At 35.9% G+C, this 18,877-nt stretch overlaps 1 protein-coding gene across 4 annotated transcripts in view; it reads left to right on the plus strand.

Annotated features, from left to right (window-relative positions):
* LOC136831231 (sulfhydryl oxidase 2-like) overlaps positions 1-18,877 on the plus strand; it is a 99,169-nt gene that overhangs the window by 27,331 nt on the left and 52,961 nt on the right. For 2 of the 4 annotated variants that reach the window (XM_067091268.1, XM_067091277.1), the window contains exon 1: positions 12,930-13,198. The exons of the other annotated variants lie outside the window; for them this stretch is intronic. In XM_067091268.1, the coding sequence (XP_066947369.1) occupies positions 12,958-13,198 (241 nt within the window). In that variant the 5' untranslated portion in view covers positions 12,930-12,957. Of the gene's footprint in view, positions 1-12,929; positions 13,199-18,877 lie in introns of those variants that run through there. 4 annotated transcript variants of the gene reach the window in all.

The raw sequence follows: 18,877 nt of genomic DNA on the forward strand, positions 1-18,877 counted from the left end.
TAGCATTATTTTTTTTTTAAGTATTAACTCCGTGCCTGTTTTTACCTTGGAAATTGGTTTTTCCTATACTTGTAGGGCTGCTGATAAAGAAGACGCGTTTGTTTGTTGTTGGCCAAGTGTTATTTGCCTCCTATCTCTAGCCAACAGTAAAGGGGGACTGTGGGAATTCGGGGTTTTGGGTTAGGGGGGAGAACTCTCACAAACGATGCGAACATGTCTACATTGTGAACGCGTACTCCAGAAATGTAAAACGTCAGGGAGCTATTCGTTGCGGAGAGGGAACGGGTGGGAGAAGGCAGGGAGAGAGTTCATTGGGCCTTTGGCATAAATACTATATTCTATTCTATATGTATTATATATATAATTATAGAAATACCGGGTTTTTACATTTTTTTTTAGCAAATTTTGCAAAAATAAACCAACCCACCCATTACAAGGGCTTAAATAGACTTAGAGTATCCGTAACAACATTAGACCCATGTGCATATTACCAAATTTTCCCTTTCTATACCTAACTTTAGAAGTAGCCAAATTAAACGTGATATAAGATTCTGGGAAATCTCTATAGTATTCTGAACTTCAGCCAATTGTGTAACCAGAAAACTACTGACTAATGTCACAGAGAGTTGACCAATTAAAATGGAGAATCTCCCTGTGCTTCAATTAAGGTCATGACCAGAAACCAAAACGCCAACTGATGAATTTTGATTGACTTTTCAAGAAGAAAGCTTTAACTACTTTTTTGACCCTGCAAACTTACCACACGCTAATGCTGAATAAGCAAGAGTGTTTTGCAAAATAAATCTTTATAAAACAAAAATCAAAGTAATTTATTGCCCGTGTGAAAAATGGTTCTCAACTTGACGAAAATATAAAAAAAATACTGAAGAGGAGATTAGGTCACGTGACTTACCTTTAAACGGCTGCATATTTTTAATTTGTCCATTCAGTTGTTACAAATCCATTGATCTTTTTCGAAAGGTAAGTTTTACACTTACTAACGATTACTGTTTTTTTTTTTTTTTTGTAAGCATTTACTCGGAACAAATGTGAAGCATTTCCATATTAGTGACGCGTATTAGTAATTTGTTATAACTAAATAGAAACCTTATTGATTTAGTTTAGAATATACTGTATATACAAATCATACGAAGAAACTAACTGTTAAGTTAATGCCGAGGTACATACTTTGTATTTGAATAAATTTAATAGATATCCAATGGCTGATTAGTTTTCCTTACAAATTTCGCAAAGGGAGAAAGCCTACTATAATCCTTCCATTAACGGAATTAATATTGAAATAATTCTTTTCACGTACTTCATGCAGGAAAAGCAAAAGGAACAGATATATATATATATATATATATATATATATATATATATATATATATATATATATATATATATATAGTGATAAAACTACGTGAAGAACATTGGCTTAACAGGCAATGCAAAAACATGTACTCTATCTATCAATATTCATTTACGTAATTGACTTAAGATTCCCTGTTAATCTGAAGTACTATTTATAGCACTCGTAGTGACAGGAAAACATGCGATATTATTAACAGGAATCTGATAATTCAGTATGATAATTTTAATTAAAAACAATCTTTGAAATCAGGTCACGATATATTGACTTAAAAGTAATCTGACAAGCCTGTCTTCCCGTCCTTACTTAAGACCTAAAGAAGAAGAGATCTTTTTAACCCTTGTTGTTGCAGCCGCAAAGTTCAGCTTTGGACTTTGGTAGTTGGTGGTTGATAGCAAAATTATAGAGCGTCGTGTTCTCCTCGGGTTGAGGGAACCACAAAAAACGAGTAACGTAAGACTATTTTTAAGGCCAAACTCGTTCAAACACATGAAAGCCCGTACGAACTCCTAAACTTGAAATTTCACTTGCAAAATTTTAACCAAACCGATCAGCTAACGGTAAATTTGTACTTTCGGCCATAATCGCATTCCTGAATTTAAGGTACGATTTTTCTTGTGTTTTGAAGTGTGTGCTTTGAACATTTCTGACTTTGATTTCATTAGGGAATGAGCAATTAAAATACTGAACTGGCACTTATGTCCAACAATTACTGGGGGCCACAGTGGGAAAGCACTGGGTGGGGAAACACAAAATAAGCCCCCCCAAAAAAATCGTAGGAAAAACTTAAATTTCAATTCCCAAGGTAGACCAAGATATTAGTAAAAAAAAAAATACCAAAATGTTTTACCAACGAAGTCAGTTAGCTTACAAAACTAGACCTAACGACTAAACAGTTCTTCAAAATCAAGGCATGAAACATGTCTGCTACAAAATTTTAAACTTTTTACTGTTAGTATTATAGTCTCTCTCTCTCTCTCTCTCTCTCTCTCTCTCTCTCTCTCTCTCTCTCTCTCTCTCTCTCTCTCTCTCTCTAACGTCCCATTCCACCGAAGGCTCTCTTCGAGACGCGCAAACTCAACTAGTCATATAGGCCTACATAATAATGCAAACACATTCTGAGACATTCTGCTCTTAAGCTATAAATGGATTTTGAGTTCACTAGAAAAATATAAATGAAATACGCTCTGTAGAAGGTTGCTCTTCAGGCTAATGTCCTTTGGGTGGTTCCAGGTGAATGTGCACATTTTGAACCAGGATAATTTATATGCAATCCCAGTTGCTGCCGATTCATTGATAAGTATTCCGATTTATGATAACATGTCACGAAACTGAAAATTTCACGCAGCTCTTACACATGACGTCACAAAGAATGGCATATGATTTCCGGTCTTTGAGCTGCATGAAGTGATGAAAATGGAGTTTACCTTTCAAGTTTTGGAAGAACGGCTGCCTAGGATTACCTCAGGTAACTGAAGATTCCGATTAAACCAATGAGAGGCAAGGGGTATTGACAAAGATTTACTGAGATTCTTTTGCTTCTGACTGAAGGCAGATGAGCTTATAACGATTAGTTTACTCCGTCGTAGGTCTAGTTCTCGTCTTTTCAAGGCTTCAAGGAAGAGTACAAGAGTTAAGGCAAGGAGCTGCAATGATAAATGTTGCAACTTAAAAGGATCAATGCATTACACATATTCTATTAGATATAATAACGTTCACCCGTAGGGGGGGTGTTGCCGTCAGTGCACCTCACGCGGTGCACCTTATAGGCATTACTTAAGGTTCTTTGCAGCTTCCCTTCCTAGGTCCCTAGCTGCAACCCCTTCCATTCCTTTCACTGTACTTCCGTCCATATTATCTTTCTTCCATCTTACTTTCCACCACCTCCTAACCTCTGTTTCATAGTGCAACTGCTTTGAGGTTTTCCTCCAGTTACACCTTTCAAACCTTTTTACTGTCAGTTTGCGTTCCAGCGCTGAATGACCTCATAGGTCCAAGCTCTAGGCCTTTGGCCTAAATTTTATATGCCATTCAATTCCTTGGCAGTTCTTTATCCGTGAAATTAATTCTCTGATTTTGTAGCTTCCCGTGACGTGAACAGATTACGATACTTTCTCGCTGAAGTCTGTCTAACCAACCTTATCAGTGGCAGACATCTCCAGACATCGTTCTGTCGATTCATATAAGCACGGTATCTTTCCCACTGCCTTTCTTATCAGCTGATTAACTTGTGCTGACGTAACTTCAGTTGGCAATTTCTTGAATTTTCAGTTGTTACTTAACAAAAACGCATGGTGAGTATTTTTTTTTTTTAATATTTGCCTTTCATTAATTATTTATTTTATCAGCTGATTAATTAACCGCAGGCCTAGGGTATTGCAACCCTTTCTCCTCCATAATTTTCACATGCTTGATTCGAATCATTTATGAAATTTAGACTTTCAAGCCCAGCTCTGGGGCACTTTCGGACAGTGAAAAGGAGTTGGACAGCAAAATGAAGAGTTCCAGAAAATGAATGCGACGAAGAACAAGATTCTGATGGCGGAACTGGGAGAAACCCCCACGGTTGCACTAATAACTACTAGTTAGAGAGGTTGAACAGCAAGACCGGGAAAAGGAAGCGGGAGTAGAGGTCAAATAAAAAGCTACGAAGGGACGCCATAAACAACTTCATGTGGTCATTAATTTTGATCACAGGCTTCGGATTGACAACCGTATCCAAAATGTGAAGATACCAACATGTTAAAAGGGCGTTGTGATCATTACAGTTAAGCCCTATCGTAATGCCTACAGTGCCCCACGTGAGGAGAACTGACGGCACTAACCCCCGACGGAGGTTAGGTTATGTTGTGTTTAGTTTTCCTTGGTACTCTTCTTGCTAGCAAAGAAAAATAATGTGTAAAAGTGCTTGTGAAATTTGTCCAACATCATAAAGAGAATTTGGACGAAACCCAAAACCAATTAGGCTCCGTAGGGGGATAACGCCGTCAGTGCACCTCAAGCGGTTCACTGTAGGCATTACTTGAGGTTCTTTGCGGCGTCCCTTCGTCTCCTAGCTGCAACCCCTTTCATTCCCTTTACTGTACCTCCGTTCATATTCTCTTTCTTCCATCTTACTTTATACCATCTCCTAACAATTGATTCATAGTGCAACTGCTTTGAGGTTTTCCTCCTGTTACACCTTTCAAGCATTTTTACTCTCAATGGCCATTCGAGCGCTTAATGACCCCAAAGGTCCCAGCGCTTGGCCTTGGGCCAAAATCCTATATTGTGTTCTATATTTCTAGGAGATTTTGAAGCATGGTCTTCAAACAGAGCTGGAAAATCCTTCCCTTCACCACAAAAAGGAAATCTTAAGAAATGCCTACAGAACCTGAAGACAGACATTTATACTGCCATGATTTGTCAGTGAGGTCTGTTCAATAAATTTGCCAATACAGTGGCAAGTTCTCCCTTACTTTCACTTTCTGGGAGAGTTATCAGCTTTCTTTTTTCCTCATTAAATCTTATTAAATGATTTGCAAACTGACAGAGCCTCTTCATGTCTCTACTGCGCCTTGCAATATTACTTTTACAGTAGCACATTGTTATTTTTTTTCATTGGGTCAGTCACCTGATTTCTTAGTCTAATAAATACAATTTCATATGAGTTCTGTTTCCACCTTGTATTTTCTGCTTTCGTGTTTCTCCCGAACACTCGTTTTATCATCAAACCATGGTAAGTTTCCTGTTATTTGTACTTCTTTCAAAATGACAGGCCAGTTTTGACTATTTTGAACTAAACATTTGTGCATAAATAAATTCATACATTGCGTTATATTATTACCATCTATTTTGCTGTGGTAACATGGTCTGTTTCGAGTACGGTAGTAATCACTTTTATAATCTTCAATACATTTAAATTAACAGGAGCCACTGCTCAAACCACGTCGACGGGGTAACGAGGGAAAGCACAGTGCATTTTCATGATTTATTGTGCCGACGTTTCGCAACACATCTCGGGTGCATTTTCAAGGTGTTCGCATTTTTACAGCCTTGATAATGCAACCAAGATGTGTTGCGAAATGTCGGCACGATAAATCATGAAAATATAGTGTGCTTTCCCTCGTTACCCCGTCGATATATATATATATATATATATATATATATATATATATATATGTGTGTGTGTGTGTGTGTGTGTGTGTGTGTGTGTGTGTGTGTGTGTGTGTGTATAGCCACGCACATGTACAGTATATACTTTGTAAAGTGTACTTTGCAATTTTATATATTTATATTAAGAGTAATCTATTATAACAGAATAAATCACAAGTGATATTTCTACATTTTCCATCACTTTTATGATCGTCATATCTTGTTGCATTACTTGCACATTCAATTGCTCTTCATTTTTCACGCCATCAGTAACCAGCTCTTAAAACCTGAGGTTTAGATCTGTCTTATTCCATCATCATGCGTAACTTGATGTTCTTCTGTATTCATTGTGAAGACATTTTTATTTATATTTTTTGGTTTATATGGAACTGCTAATCCCATCTTCATGCTTTGAACGAACTTGAAATGTTTTTCCGGTCGATTCCAGTTTGTTCCGCACTTTTCCTGTCCGCCCTCAGATCTTAAAAACTACTGAGGCTAGAGGGCTGCAAATTGGTATGTTGATCATCCACCCTCCAATCATCAAACATATCAAATTGCAGCCCTCTAGCCTCAATAGTTTCTATTTTATTTAAGGTTAAAGTTATCCATAATCGTGCATCTGGCAACGATACAGGCCAAGCCACCACCGGGCCGTGGTTAAAGTTTCGTGGACCTCCGATCATACAGCATTATACCGAGACCGCCGAAAGATAGATCTCTTTTCGGTGGCCTCGATTATACGATGTACAGAAAACTCGATTGCGCCGAAGGAACTTCGGCACATTTTTCACTTGTTTTGTTTGTTTACAATTACCTACGTTTAATATATTTACTGTATTGGCAGCTTTGGATTAGCACCGCCAGGTTCAGCCTAGATGTTATTCCCTATCCTTTCAGATATACAAGGCAAATTGTGGACGCTCAGCAGATATTCAGTAAAACTTTCCATTTTCCGCTCTCACGCCTCACAGCTTTCCTTTTCGTCGTGACTTGCAAATGTCACACTTCGCCAGCACTCTCGTCGAGTGATGCGAACGCTTAGCAGACTCAGTATTATAGTATTAGCCTACACCTTTAAACTTCGTCATTGTGTACCTAAAGTATTTTGCTCGTGGGCTGTTGAGAGCTACACTGCGTTGTCCATTCGCACACTTAAAGCATTTACTTGTTAAGGAGATAAACTCCCATCTTTCGATTCCTCTACGAGAATTTGCAGAGTTGTAATAAATGCTATTTACAATTTGCTGTCAGACATAGTATATTGTGAAATGTTACTGCAGTTCACAATTAAAACTCTTTATATACATCAGATGTAACTATCTTGAAGAAATGACAAGGAAAAATTCGCCTAGTATTTATTTTCTGGAAATGAAGGTCGGGGGAAATCGTATTCCATTTCTAGATCATTTGAACCATAGATTTTACCAGTATGCTTACGAAGCTATCTTGCTCGCGACAGGCAAGACTGACGCCATCTTACCTCAGGCGAGTTGCAATTTGTAACCTAATGTACCAAGGTCATGCAAATCATAACTTCGTTAAATGTGGACGGATTTTCAAAATCTGAACGTCCCTAGAATTGACAATAAAACGCGGTAATACATGCTGTACACACACACACACATAGGCTATTATGTGTGTGTGTGCGTGGTACGTGATTTTACAAGCAACAGATGCACAGTGTATTTGGCCTTGATCAGAAGCAAACATGGAAAAGAAAACGTGGTGTAAGACCCATGACTGAATGTAAACATCGTGCACAGTTGACATGAACACCATAATATTCTTTGGAAGCTTGAATTTCAAGTCAGTGGCCCCTGTGGTGGGCTTGTTCCATATGAATAGGGTTCATCTTCTGAATAATAATAATTTATATATATATATATATATATATATATATATATATATATATATATATATATATATATATATATATATATATATACATTTTTGTGTGTGTTACGCAGATGCTTGCAAATCATATAGATTACATAATAAGACCCTGGAGACTGTATCACAATTTATGCCTAGACCACGTACATTAACCTGAATATTCACTGCATTGTATAAAATAAAATTTAAAATTATGTGGCACATTATGTAACATTATGTTGCAGTAGACTGTTATCTATGGTAATAAAAAATATTAATCTGGCTGATGTGATTTGTAATAATATCAAGAATGTAATAATACATTTGATTTTCAAGATATCAAACTACAACCTAAAAATATCCCGCTAGCCCCTAGCAAATTAGTCCCAGTCAAGATTGTCTCATACAACTTGTCTTGGAACAACAGGTGTGAACATCCCCACTTCTATTAAGGTTGACACGATAGCAATTACAGAATAACAAACACAGACGCTATGATGAAATTGCATTGTCTATTTGTATTCTCGTCAGTCTGCGCGTGTATTGTGCTATGTCCTAATTCTGTCATCACGTTTAAAGTTTTATCAAGACTGGAGTATCCGTGCAGAACTATGTCCTAAGTCTGTCATCACGTTTAAAGTTTCATTAAGACTGGAGTATCCGTGCAGAAGCTGGACGCATTCAATTCTGAAAAGCCGTCAATAGCTTAGAAAGTTACGGTGGTTTTGTGACCGAAAGGTTCTCTGTTTACTTTGCAACTCGCCCGAGGCAATATGACGTCACTCCTGGCTGTCACTGGCCAGTTGCCAAGCATGAGATTATCGGTCAACGTTATTTAATTCTGTCTTTTCGTTTACTGTTCAAAAGGAATAAGAAACATGTAAAAGGTACTACTTGACACCGCAAGGAACAAGGAATGCTAATCAGGTGGAACCGCCAAAATTTATAAGTGAAGATACGCCTACTAGACTGTCACAGGTGATATTTAGCCTACCACAGAAAGTTAGTTTCCCCGGCGCATGACAACTGTATATTCCTCTGGTTCGGACACTTGTTCTGCACACGATAATTAAACTGAAGTCTGTAATGATAATGAACGACATATATATATATATATATATATATATATATATATACATACATACATATATATACATATATATATACATACACACACACACACACATACACATATATATATATATATATATATATACATATACATATACATATACATATATATATATATATATATATATATATATATATATATATATATATATATATATATATACACAGTACATATACATATACATATACATATATATATATATATATATATATATATATATATATATATTCTTATGCTGTGGTTTTCATAAGGCAGTAATCTCCCCGTGTTTATGTGCGAGTTGTATAACTGTTTGATTTTGTGTTCAGATGTGTGTATACCATAAAAGAGTTAGCGAAAGTAAAATGATTACACCCTGTATGGGTTATAAAAAGGGACTTATGCGTCGAGCTGAGAGAGACTGAGAGCCTTGTTCTTTGTATAGGGACGTAAGTTGTTAGTCCATATTCAAAACTTGCTGAGGCTATCACCTTCTCCATTAGCGTACAAGGCATTCCATTGGGACTCGATCAAAACACTGTGGTTAGACCTACCACGTAGATAGACGCCCATACAGAGGAGTCGACACTCAGAGACCAAAAAGCGTTGTGAAAAGGAGCTGCGTTTTTCCGCTCCGCGTCTCTCTCTCTCTCTCTCTCTCTCTCTCTCTCTCTCGCTCGCTCGCTCTCGGGATTGTACGAATGTCCTGTTTTAACGTAATTGATATTTTGGTAGACGATGGTCACTCATACCCTTTAACTGTTTAATTCCTTAGTAAATGTGTCTGAGTTATCTGAACAGTGTATTTTATTAAGTGTGTGTGTAACGGCGCCTGGTTAAAAACACGAAGCAATTTGGTACCAAGGTATTGGTAACATAATTACTGGTTTTAGTGCACTAAAAGTAATATCTGCAGTGGTTATATGTAAAGATACCTTTTCACTTTTTTAGTATTTTTTCGTGTTATATGTTTTATGCTTTGTCTTTTGAAGAATTTTTCTTTTATGCATATATGTGATGTGTTTGCTATTGCCTTAATTTTTGCTTTACATTTTTTTATATTTAATCTTTTTGCAGAGTATATATTTCTGTGTCTTTTGTATCCATATTTTTATATGATTGATTTATTTGCCTTATTTTGTTTAACACGTGGGAATTAATTTACTTACTGTATATTTCCTTTCAATCAATTTTTGTTATTTAACAATTTAAATTCTTCTTGAATAACCCTTTTGATTAATTAATAAATTCATTTCTGATTTAATTTTGACTGATGATTAATTCAGATTTAATCCAATTTTTCAAGTAATAATAAATTTCCCTGAGACTGTTAATGTCATGTATAATCTTTGAATTTAGAAATAAATTTTTGTATTTAAAATATTATATCAGAGTTTCATTCATTGACCCACCAGTAATTTTGATTTGAATTAGAGATAGAGTGGTAAGTGAGATGTTTTCCTTCAAGTAATTGAAGTGAGCTCGAACCAGGGAAATGAAATAAATGGAAATATTTGAACTTTTATAATGTTAATGGAGTGATGCCCTTATATTTATTTTACCTCACACCTGTTTAACGAACTTGATCTGCTTTCTTTCATGATTGATAATTTTATAAGGGATCACTGTTGCCTTTAGAGAAATCAGTAGTCTTGTATGTGTGATGAGGGTTCAGGTGTCTGGCTTTTGTGAGGTAACTATAATTGTTGAATAAATGGTAAGTTTGGTAATCAAATATCAAGCACTTAGATACCAGGTTTGATTTAAAGAACAGACACTGGACACTCCGGGGTCACCATATATAAATGGTGCACTAGACTCCGGGACAAGCACTTAGATATCAGGTTTGATTTGAAGAACAGATCCTGGACGATTTCGTCACAATATACACTCACATTTTTGCTAAGCCAGGCCAAGTTTTAATGTTAACAAAAGCATGTGCAGGTCTTGGATTTAACGAACATTTTCAGTCCATTGTAAAACTTCAGACTAACTTAACCTAAAATTAATTCTTTATCAAAACATTCTACAAGCAAAAACGTAAAGTATTCTACAATTAGTACTTTACATTTTACTTGTAGAATATTTTGCCATAAGTAAAATGCATAGGCCCATATAGAATATTTTGTAGAGTACTTTTCTACAAGTAAAATGAATAGGGCCATGGTCTTTGACCTTGATCCAAAGCCGGGGATGTAATAGCTGATTTTTTTTTTCGAGCTAATTTGGTGATCATCCACAAGTTTCTGACGTTAAATGAAAACACATATTTACACGCAAGTGTGCAGGAGTTTTAATATGTTACGCCATGGGACGTAAAAGTAAAATTTATACAGACAGCCAACACTTGCGCTGATCAAAAATCTCTCAAATTAGCAATTGAAACTTGAATGGAGTCTATACCATTCGCCTCTATATAAAGATAAACTTGCTTAAAGGTTTATATTAGACTCCAAAAAATAAATTTTCGGTCGTAAATTTTTTAGGAAGATAACATCTATCATCTTCCCATGGTGCCACAAATTTTATAAAGCAATTGAAGAGGATTGATAATAGCATTTTTGAGTTTCAAAATGCAGTTTTTGTTAAAGTTCAGTGATAAGTCTAAGATCTCAATATATTTATGAATAGAATTCGTAGCTTGTAATAGTACGTAAATAATTTTCCCCGTTCCTAGTACATAACTAAATAATCTGCGCTATTCAGAGTTAATTCAAGTCATTCTCTCATCAGAAATCTCTCTCTCTCTCTCTCTCTCTCTCTCTCTCTCTCTCTCTCTCTCTCTCTCTCTCTCTCTCTCTCTCTCTCTCTCTCTCTCCCTAAATTTGAATTAATTTATAAGTGCATGTAGATATAAAGGTTTAAATGCAAGCAAGCCTATACGGTGTCACTTTATTCAGATAAACGTAAGGGTGCAATCCCATTTTTTACTTATATTTTACCCTCAGCAAAAGAATTGAAAAAAGAAAATACTCTTTTTGTCACTATATAAACATTGTTTCTCACACTCGCGCACGCAAAGACAAAGAGAGAGAGAGAGAGAGAGAGAGAGAGAGAGAATAATTTAGTCATTATGAAATGAAATTTATGTGGCAAAGGCTTAACCCAGACATAAACTATGCAATCGGAATCCATAGCAGAACAATCAGAAAGATGTTCAGTCCTCTTAAAGGACATGCACAAATCTTAGAGTACCTTCAATAGTACGATATTTTTTGTTTAATGATAATTACTTATTATAATAGATAGCAAGAAACCACGGGGGAATTAAAATGGACCATTTAAGTGCAAAAGAGAAGCTTCTCTAAGATTCAATTAATATGAAAAAAGAACCGATAGACAGATTCTTAGAACGTATACACTGATCCATTGCAGGAAAATTTGGATTCAATAATAAGTCCAACGTCAGTGGAAAATAATTTTCTACTTGCTTTCATGACGAAGTCAGAGTAAGAATTCAACTAAACGGTGATTAAATACAGAGCTTAAATGTCATGGCCGATTTGTAAAGCTGGACAGATCAGTGTCGAGAGAGAAAACCATAAACCTATTATGTACCACCCTGTAGAGTCCCTGTATCTTTCTGCACATACGTATACAGTATGTTGTATAGAGTGACAAACGTTCATTATCCGCAGACTCCGGTACACGCACACACACACACACACTGTAATATATTTATGGACACAAATTGAGTTTTATAAGTATAAAACAATTTTTTTCGTTATGCGATAGTAGTAAAAGTCTATTTTATTTTATACCCATCGCATGTGGGTCATTACTACTTAGAATTTCGAATATTGAGGCAAATATTTTTTTTTTTTTATCTAGAAGGATAACCAGTTATGTGAGTAAGTGAAGGTGCTCCTTGTTTCTTCGATGCCGTGGCTTCAAACTAACGTGGCAACTTAACAGATGTAGGAAAAACAGGATTTTATAGATGTTTTCCTCGCGATACAAAGTTCATGCCACAATACGTACAACGTGGCAAGCATACCTTATACACTAGAATAAGTCTTTATTCTCTTTTTAACGAATATGTTTTTATGACATTCAGTTTAAAGTTATTTAATCTTAATAAGCACAGGTTATATTTACAAGTTTCTAATATCATTTTTGTTTTGTTTACTCAAGTGACAGTCCTCGGTTGACAAGTAATTTAGCTACTGAAAGGAGTCAATAATCATTAAGTAATGTTTCTCACCATGAGCGAATACGTTTGCGCGTGCCGTTTTTAAATATTAGAGCCTCCTGGAAAATACAGTGCCTGTTAATAATAGAATATTAGATATTTGGTGGTAAAGTGGAGTTTATATTTAAATCAAAGCATAAAACAATGATGATTAAGGAAAGATAACATCATTGTTTGTCCCCGCACAGATAAAGATTAAGCGACACTACTGTCTCACTCAGGGCGGTGGATGAGAACGTGATTGGGGAATCAGTCAGTTGACATTTGAGCACCATGTTTTGTGGACGTGCAATAGTCGTTCTCCTCCATTGTTTGCAGTTGTGCTCTTGCTTCCTCTTCAGTACCGCGTCGTTATATAATAGTACCGATGAACTGTCGATTTTAGACCACACGAATTTCACTGCCTCCTTGCTAGGCTCAGAAAATGCTTGGATCGTCGAGTTTTACAATTCCTGGTGCGGCCACTGCATTCAGTTCGCACCCACTTGGAAGTTGTTTGGGAAAGATATTCGAGGTGAGTCCGTCTTACTTGGCCTTCTCTTCGTTTCCAGTTTTATATAATAATTTATTAAAGGTATTAGGGTTGATGGAGGTTTTGCAGTGAACAAAAAAAAAATAGTTCTCCGGACAGTTTGTAACCTAAGCCAAGACTCGAGTCCCAAGGTTAAAAGACGTAAGGTAGCTAATTGGCTATTACAGCACAATATGGTAGCTTTAGTCTGCCTATCTTAGCTCTTAAAGTTACCGTAGGCTGTTGTGCGATAAATTAACTTCTACCTTAACTTCCTGCCAAGATCGAATTAAGTACCACCCACGGCAACATTTACATCATTATCCCAGGTTATGGAACTGCAGTTTATTGGTTAAAGAGTCAATAGGAAAATGTTGTTTCAAACCATTATCTCATTTCCTTGTCGAAAGTATGATTTTCATAAGTGAGTTTTGAACATTTCTGAGGCACATTTTGTCAGAAAGCGAGAATTTTTAGGGGCCCCACCATTGTATCGTTCAAGTCTGGGTACCCCAGTAGGGAAACAAGTTATTGTGTGCGGGAAAACACTGAACGAGGGAAATACAAGGATGGACCGAACTTAACCTAACTGAGGAAGCCAGGTTCTTATCAGCTGGGGGGCTTTCCTCCCAACCCCCCCTTCTCACCCAACCAAACCTAGGACACTTGGGCCTTGTCTAACTGGGGAGTATGCTCCCCTGGATACCCAACTAACCTTCTCATAAGGGGGTAGTACTGCCAGTGCACCTCCCACAGTGCACTGTAGATACTACTAAAGGATCTTTGCAGCGTCCTTTCATTCCTTTCACTGTACCTCCATTCATATTCTCTTTCTTCCATTTTACTCCCCACTCTCTCCTAACAATTGTTTCATCGTTTTCAGCGCTGAATGACCTCTTAGGCCCCAGCCTAAGTTTTCTATTCCCGTCCCATGTAATCTAACCTAGGGTACCAGGTTTATACCTGGGCAGGAGGCCTTGCCCCTTGAAACCTCCCACCTAACTTGACATAGGGCACCAGATCCTCACCTGAACCATTGCTAATATAATCTAGGTGACCAGGTTGTTATCTAATGCATAGTGTCACGTTAAAAACCTTCAATAAACCTCACCTTAATCACAATCAGAATTTGCAGACTTATCATTGATATGTTAGAATACATCCTTGTAGGTTACTTCACTCTGTATTCCCCTACCTCCCAAAAAAACCTGGTTTCCCACTATGGTCCCCCTGACTAGGATATAAGGGAACCAGATTCAAAAAGTAGGCCTAGCTTACTAATTTACAGCTGCAGTGAACATCAAGAATTGAAAACTCACTAAAATATAGGAATAATCATATTTTCAACTCCAGAATATGATTACGGTTTACAGTAAAAATGTATCGAACTACAAAACTTTCAGTAAACTTATCTTAACCAGAATCAGACCTTGCAGAAGTAGGATATTATGGCAATGTTAGATTGCCTCCTTGTAGGCCTATATCACTTTTATTTTATTTCCCCCCCATAAAAAACCCTAGTTTCCCACTGCAGCCCCCCATAATAGGATAATAGAGGTTTCAGTTTCTTTAAATTATTCATTTGTTCCTGAAACTAACATCAGAACACTGAAAAAAATACGAGATACAAGGGTTATGCACCTGCACCAACAAAGAATGACTAAGCACTTAAGCCGGTTTTTTAAAGCAATGCTTGAAGTCCAAAATCCCACCTAATTGATGACACTTAAAAGTTCTAGTGATGATTCATCATTTCCCACACACCCACACTTCCTGATGAAAATAACAACTGTTCCAGGTGTGTAAGCCATCCTTACCCACAGTGCACCTAGACAAACATAATCTGAGGAGGAGCTCCACTTCCGTGACAGTGTTATCATAAACAAACAGCTCAGAAAGAATCCAAGAAGATAACAACATAAATCGGTAAATTTATGTTAGGTTGGAGCATAGGTATCATACCAAGCATGTTAAGGATACTTGATTTCACAACATAAAAACACCAAAATTGGGTAATGGTTTAAAGTAAAATGATACCAAAGTGCTTACATTACTTTAATTTCTCACTTGACACTTGAAATATATATTTTTGAGGCTGGTCTTCTTATGTTTTATGCATTTCTGACCATTATTAGTGCAAACCACTGGTTTTTGTTTCTCCAGCTCCTTATTTACAACAAAAATGGGGGTACCCCAGTGGGAAACTGTGTTTTTAAATGAGGTGGATCCAAAAACAAATCAATTACATCAATATGAATGGTTGAAAAATTATAAACCACAAGTTAAGCAATTGGAAAACTACATGGTTCAGGTCTGTATTTGGTATCAATCACAAAATACACTTCAAACAACTAAGATGTACAAGGCCAATTGCAGTTATGCATTCTAATCTAATCTTCCCTAACTGAACCCAACCTCAGGCAATGGGTTCTACCTGACAAGAGGGTGTTTTCCCTCTTGAATATTCTTTCCCCTCCCTGCCTCAACCTGGCCTTACATAGAACACAGTAATTATAGAATGAAGTACAAAGATTCATCATGCCTTTTCTTAACCATTAACCTAGGCTACCAAATTCTCCCTGACCAGTGGGAGGGGGCTTTGCCCTCCTTTGAACCTCACCCAATCCTAACCTGGCCTAAAGCATCATAAATTAAAAAAGCGAATGTGAGACACAGGAATTCATCTTGAGCCAACCATACACACAAGGGCCATGCCATCTCCCAGTAACATTTTGCACAGCATATTTTTCACCGTAAGCGTGTGGTATGCAAAGATTTGTTCATTTCCTCTTCCCAGTACTTACGTCTTCAGTCAGCCAAGAATTGTTTTGGAGAAGAGGAGTATTTATTAGTGTAATTGATTACTTCCAGGTAGATAAAGATTCATTGTATGTCTTCGTTTTGTATATAAGAGATATCACTTGAGATCACCATGAGCACTTATTACATTCAAGGTAGCCATTCTTAAATTAATATATCAGATGGACAAAATTTTCAGGATTCAGAAAATATCCAGAAGTTCACCAGTTGTTGTTTATTTTTTACCAGCAAAAAAATTACTTAACTCTGTAAATAAAAACTGAAAAAGATCTCTCAAAGTTCATATATACAGTAATGTGTGCATTACAAGTATGATACGTAATACTTACCACGTAGTGTTCAAGAAGTAACAGAACACCGCCAGAACAACAGCAGTGGACTTATAATATGATGTAAGGCTTAATATTTTTATGAGTAAATTTGTAACCTATTGACCTGCTCCTCTTATTCCCTTTGTAAAAAAAAAAAGTTCAAAATGACCATCATTTAACCATTTCTGATAGTAAATTCAGTATGGGTGAGGGATGAAAGTAACAAAGTAGTGCTAGCAAGCTAATTGTTACTTTTTAATTGATACTAATGCGATAAAAAAAAAATAGAAGAATCCAGCCCTCCATCTGCTCATCCAGGCTATGGAGTTTCTCTGTCAGCAGAAAATGGTTATGTCAAGTGTGTATGTCAGTCTGAACTTAACCTGTTCTGGCTTATCCTTAATTGATTTGTACTGTTTCAACCTATATCTCTCATTTCCTTATTTTGATGAATTTACCATAATGATTATAATTATGTTCCTTGGGCTTGTAAAATAAAGATGCTTATTTTAACTTCCCATTGAATGTTATTCTTGTACTGTAATTTGTGCTTTGAATAGTCATTCTGTTTCTGAATACTCATTAGTTAGGAATTAGGCCTTTTTATACCAATTTGGTGTGGGTAGTATTTATATCAAAATAATCATGGATTACTTATTGGCTTCTTAATGTTATGCTCATGGAAATCTCACATTAGTTACTATATAAATCATGTGATCTGCATTGCTTGTTCATAGTGTTTATGGAACTAATTCATCATCAGTAATGATCCATGTACCTTAATATTCAATAAAAAAAAAAATTTAAACATCTTTTCTCTGCATCACACCAGTATGACATGAAAAGCTTAAGAGAAAGTAGACCAACACAAATTACTGTTTTACTGTTTACAAAAACTGTAAACATTTCTTGTAATTGAGAACAGCAGAAAGATCAATATTTATGGCATGAATGTAACACTAGAAGGGCAGTCTAAACTGTTTTAATAATATTCCTAAGTTGAGAGAGGTCTCTTTGGTTTATTCTTTGTTGTGTGTAAAGCACAGAGTATAACCAGCATAATGGAGGCATAGTTTATAAGTTTAAACATATATATACAGGGTATTTGCAGGTTGTCTGCATTCCACTGGCCATAATATTTAACTGACAATACTTAATAATATGTGGGGTTGATCAAAGTCTCATGGGTATTTGATAAACCCTAAAGAATGAAAGGCTGTAAAGAGATCAAGAAACAGGTCTGAAGGTGTATCAGTACAGTGTTTCACCTTGTACATTAATCTAAACTATGGCAACATAGTCATAAATTAAAATTAAATGTGTATGATTGTTTGATATTGACACTGAAATACAGCTGGTTTGTATATAGACATTTCCTAAGCATAATGTGCTCAGCTTACTTCAAACTGCGCTGATGACTACTGAACTTTTGAGAATTGTAAGTAAAATACATTATAAGTATAAAAGTAAATTGTGCAATCAGTAGAGAACATTTACCTTTGTATCTCTTCTATCAGTAGAGAAAAAATAAAGCTTAATTTACTAATAAGGGTCAAGACTTGCATTGTATGCAGTTCGTCTTTTAAACTTGGGTTTACATTTAGTGTTCTGAAATCTAACCCCGTCGTAAGGTTGGCACTTTCTGCAGTGCCACAGGAATAAGCATTACTGATGGTTATGGCAGTCAGCATCATCACCTTGGTCTTGGATGGTTGCAAATGTAGTCCTGGAAGAAAAAAGACTCTGAATTAGTATAAGTGACTTCATTCCACATGTATAGCATTAGTTAGTACCCATGGATAACATCCTCCAAAATACTATGAGATATATATATATATATATATATATATATATATATATATATATATATATATATATATATATATATATATATATATATATATATATATATATATATATATATATATATATATATATATATATATATATATATACATATATATATATATATATTTGTTTATATTTACCTACATAAATTTTCTTTACCAGTTTTCGTTTGCTTCTGTCACATAATTGGTGAGCACAATAATGGTAATTATACAGTGTCATGGTAATGATAATATGGGACTCCTTGTATGTGGACAACAAAATGGTAGACTGAATCTGCTGTAGTCACATTCGTTTTTTGATTCTACACAGTTTAAGTGATGAGTTCCACTTTCGGTTCAATCATGACCTCTTTGCTCATATCACCTTAATGAATTTATAATAATAGTGCTGTCCTAGATTTCATTTGTGATGTACAGTAATCTGATTTGGGAGTGAATTGGTTTCTTCTATAAATATAATTGCATTTTCTCATGATTAACTGTAATGATATATAATTGGAAAATTAGGTTACCTCTTATCTCCCTCTTTCTTGATCTTATTGCCTATTTTCACTAGGTAACTGTCTAATGGAAGAGTAATAAAGAATTTTTGAAAGTGAAATGGTGGTTTTACCCTCAATATCTTTCAGGCGGGGCCACCATTGACCATAACAAAGTACTGTAGTGGCTTTGGTAGCTGGAAAGGTCCATTTCATCTACCA

The sequence above is a fragment of the Macrobrachium rosenbergii genome, chromosome 4 (assembly GCF_040412425.1).
Source record: "Macrobrachium rosenbergii isolate ZJJX-2024 chromosome 4, ASM4041242v1, whole genome shotgun sequence".
Lineage (NCBI taxonomy): Eukaryota > Metazoa > Arthropoda > Malacostraca > Decapoda > Palaemonidae > Macrobrachium > Macrobrachium rosenbergii.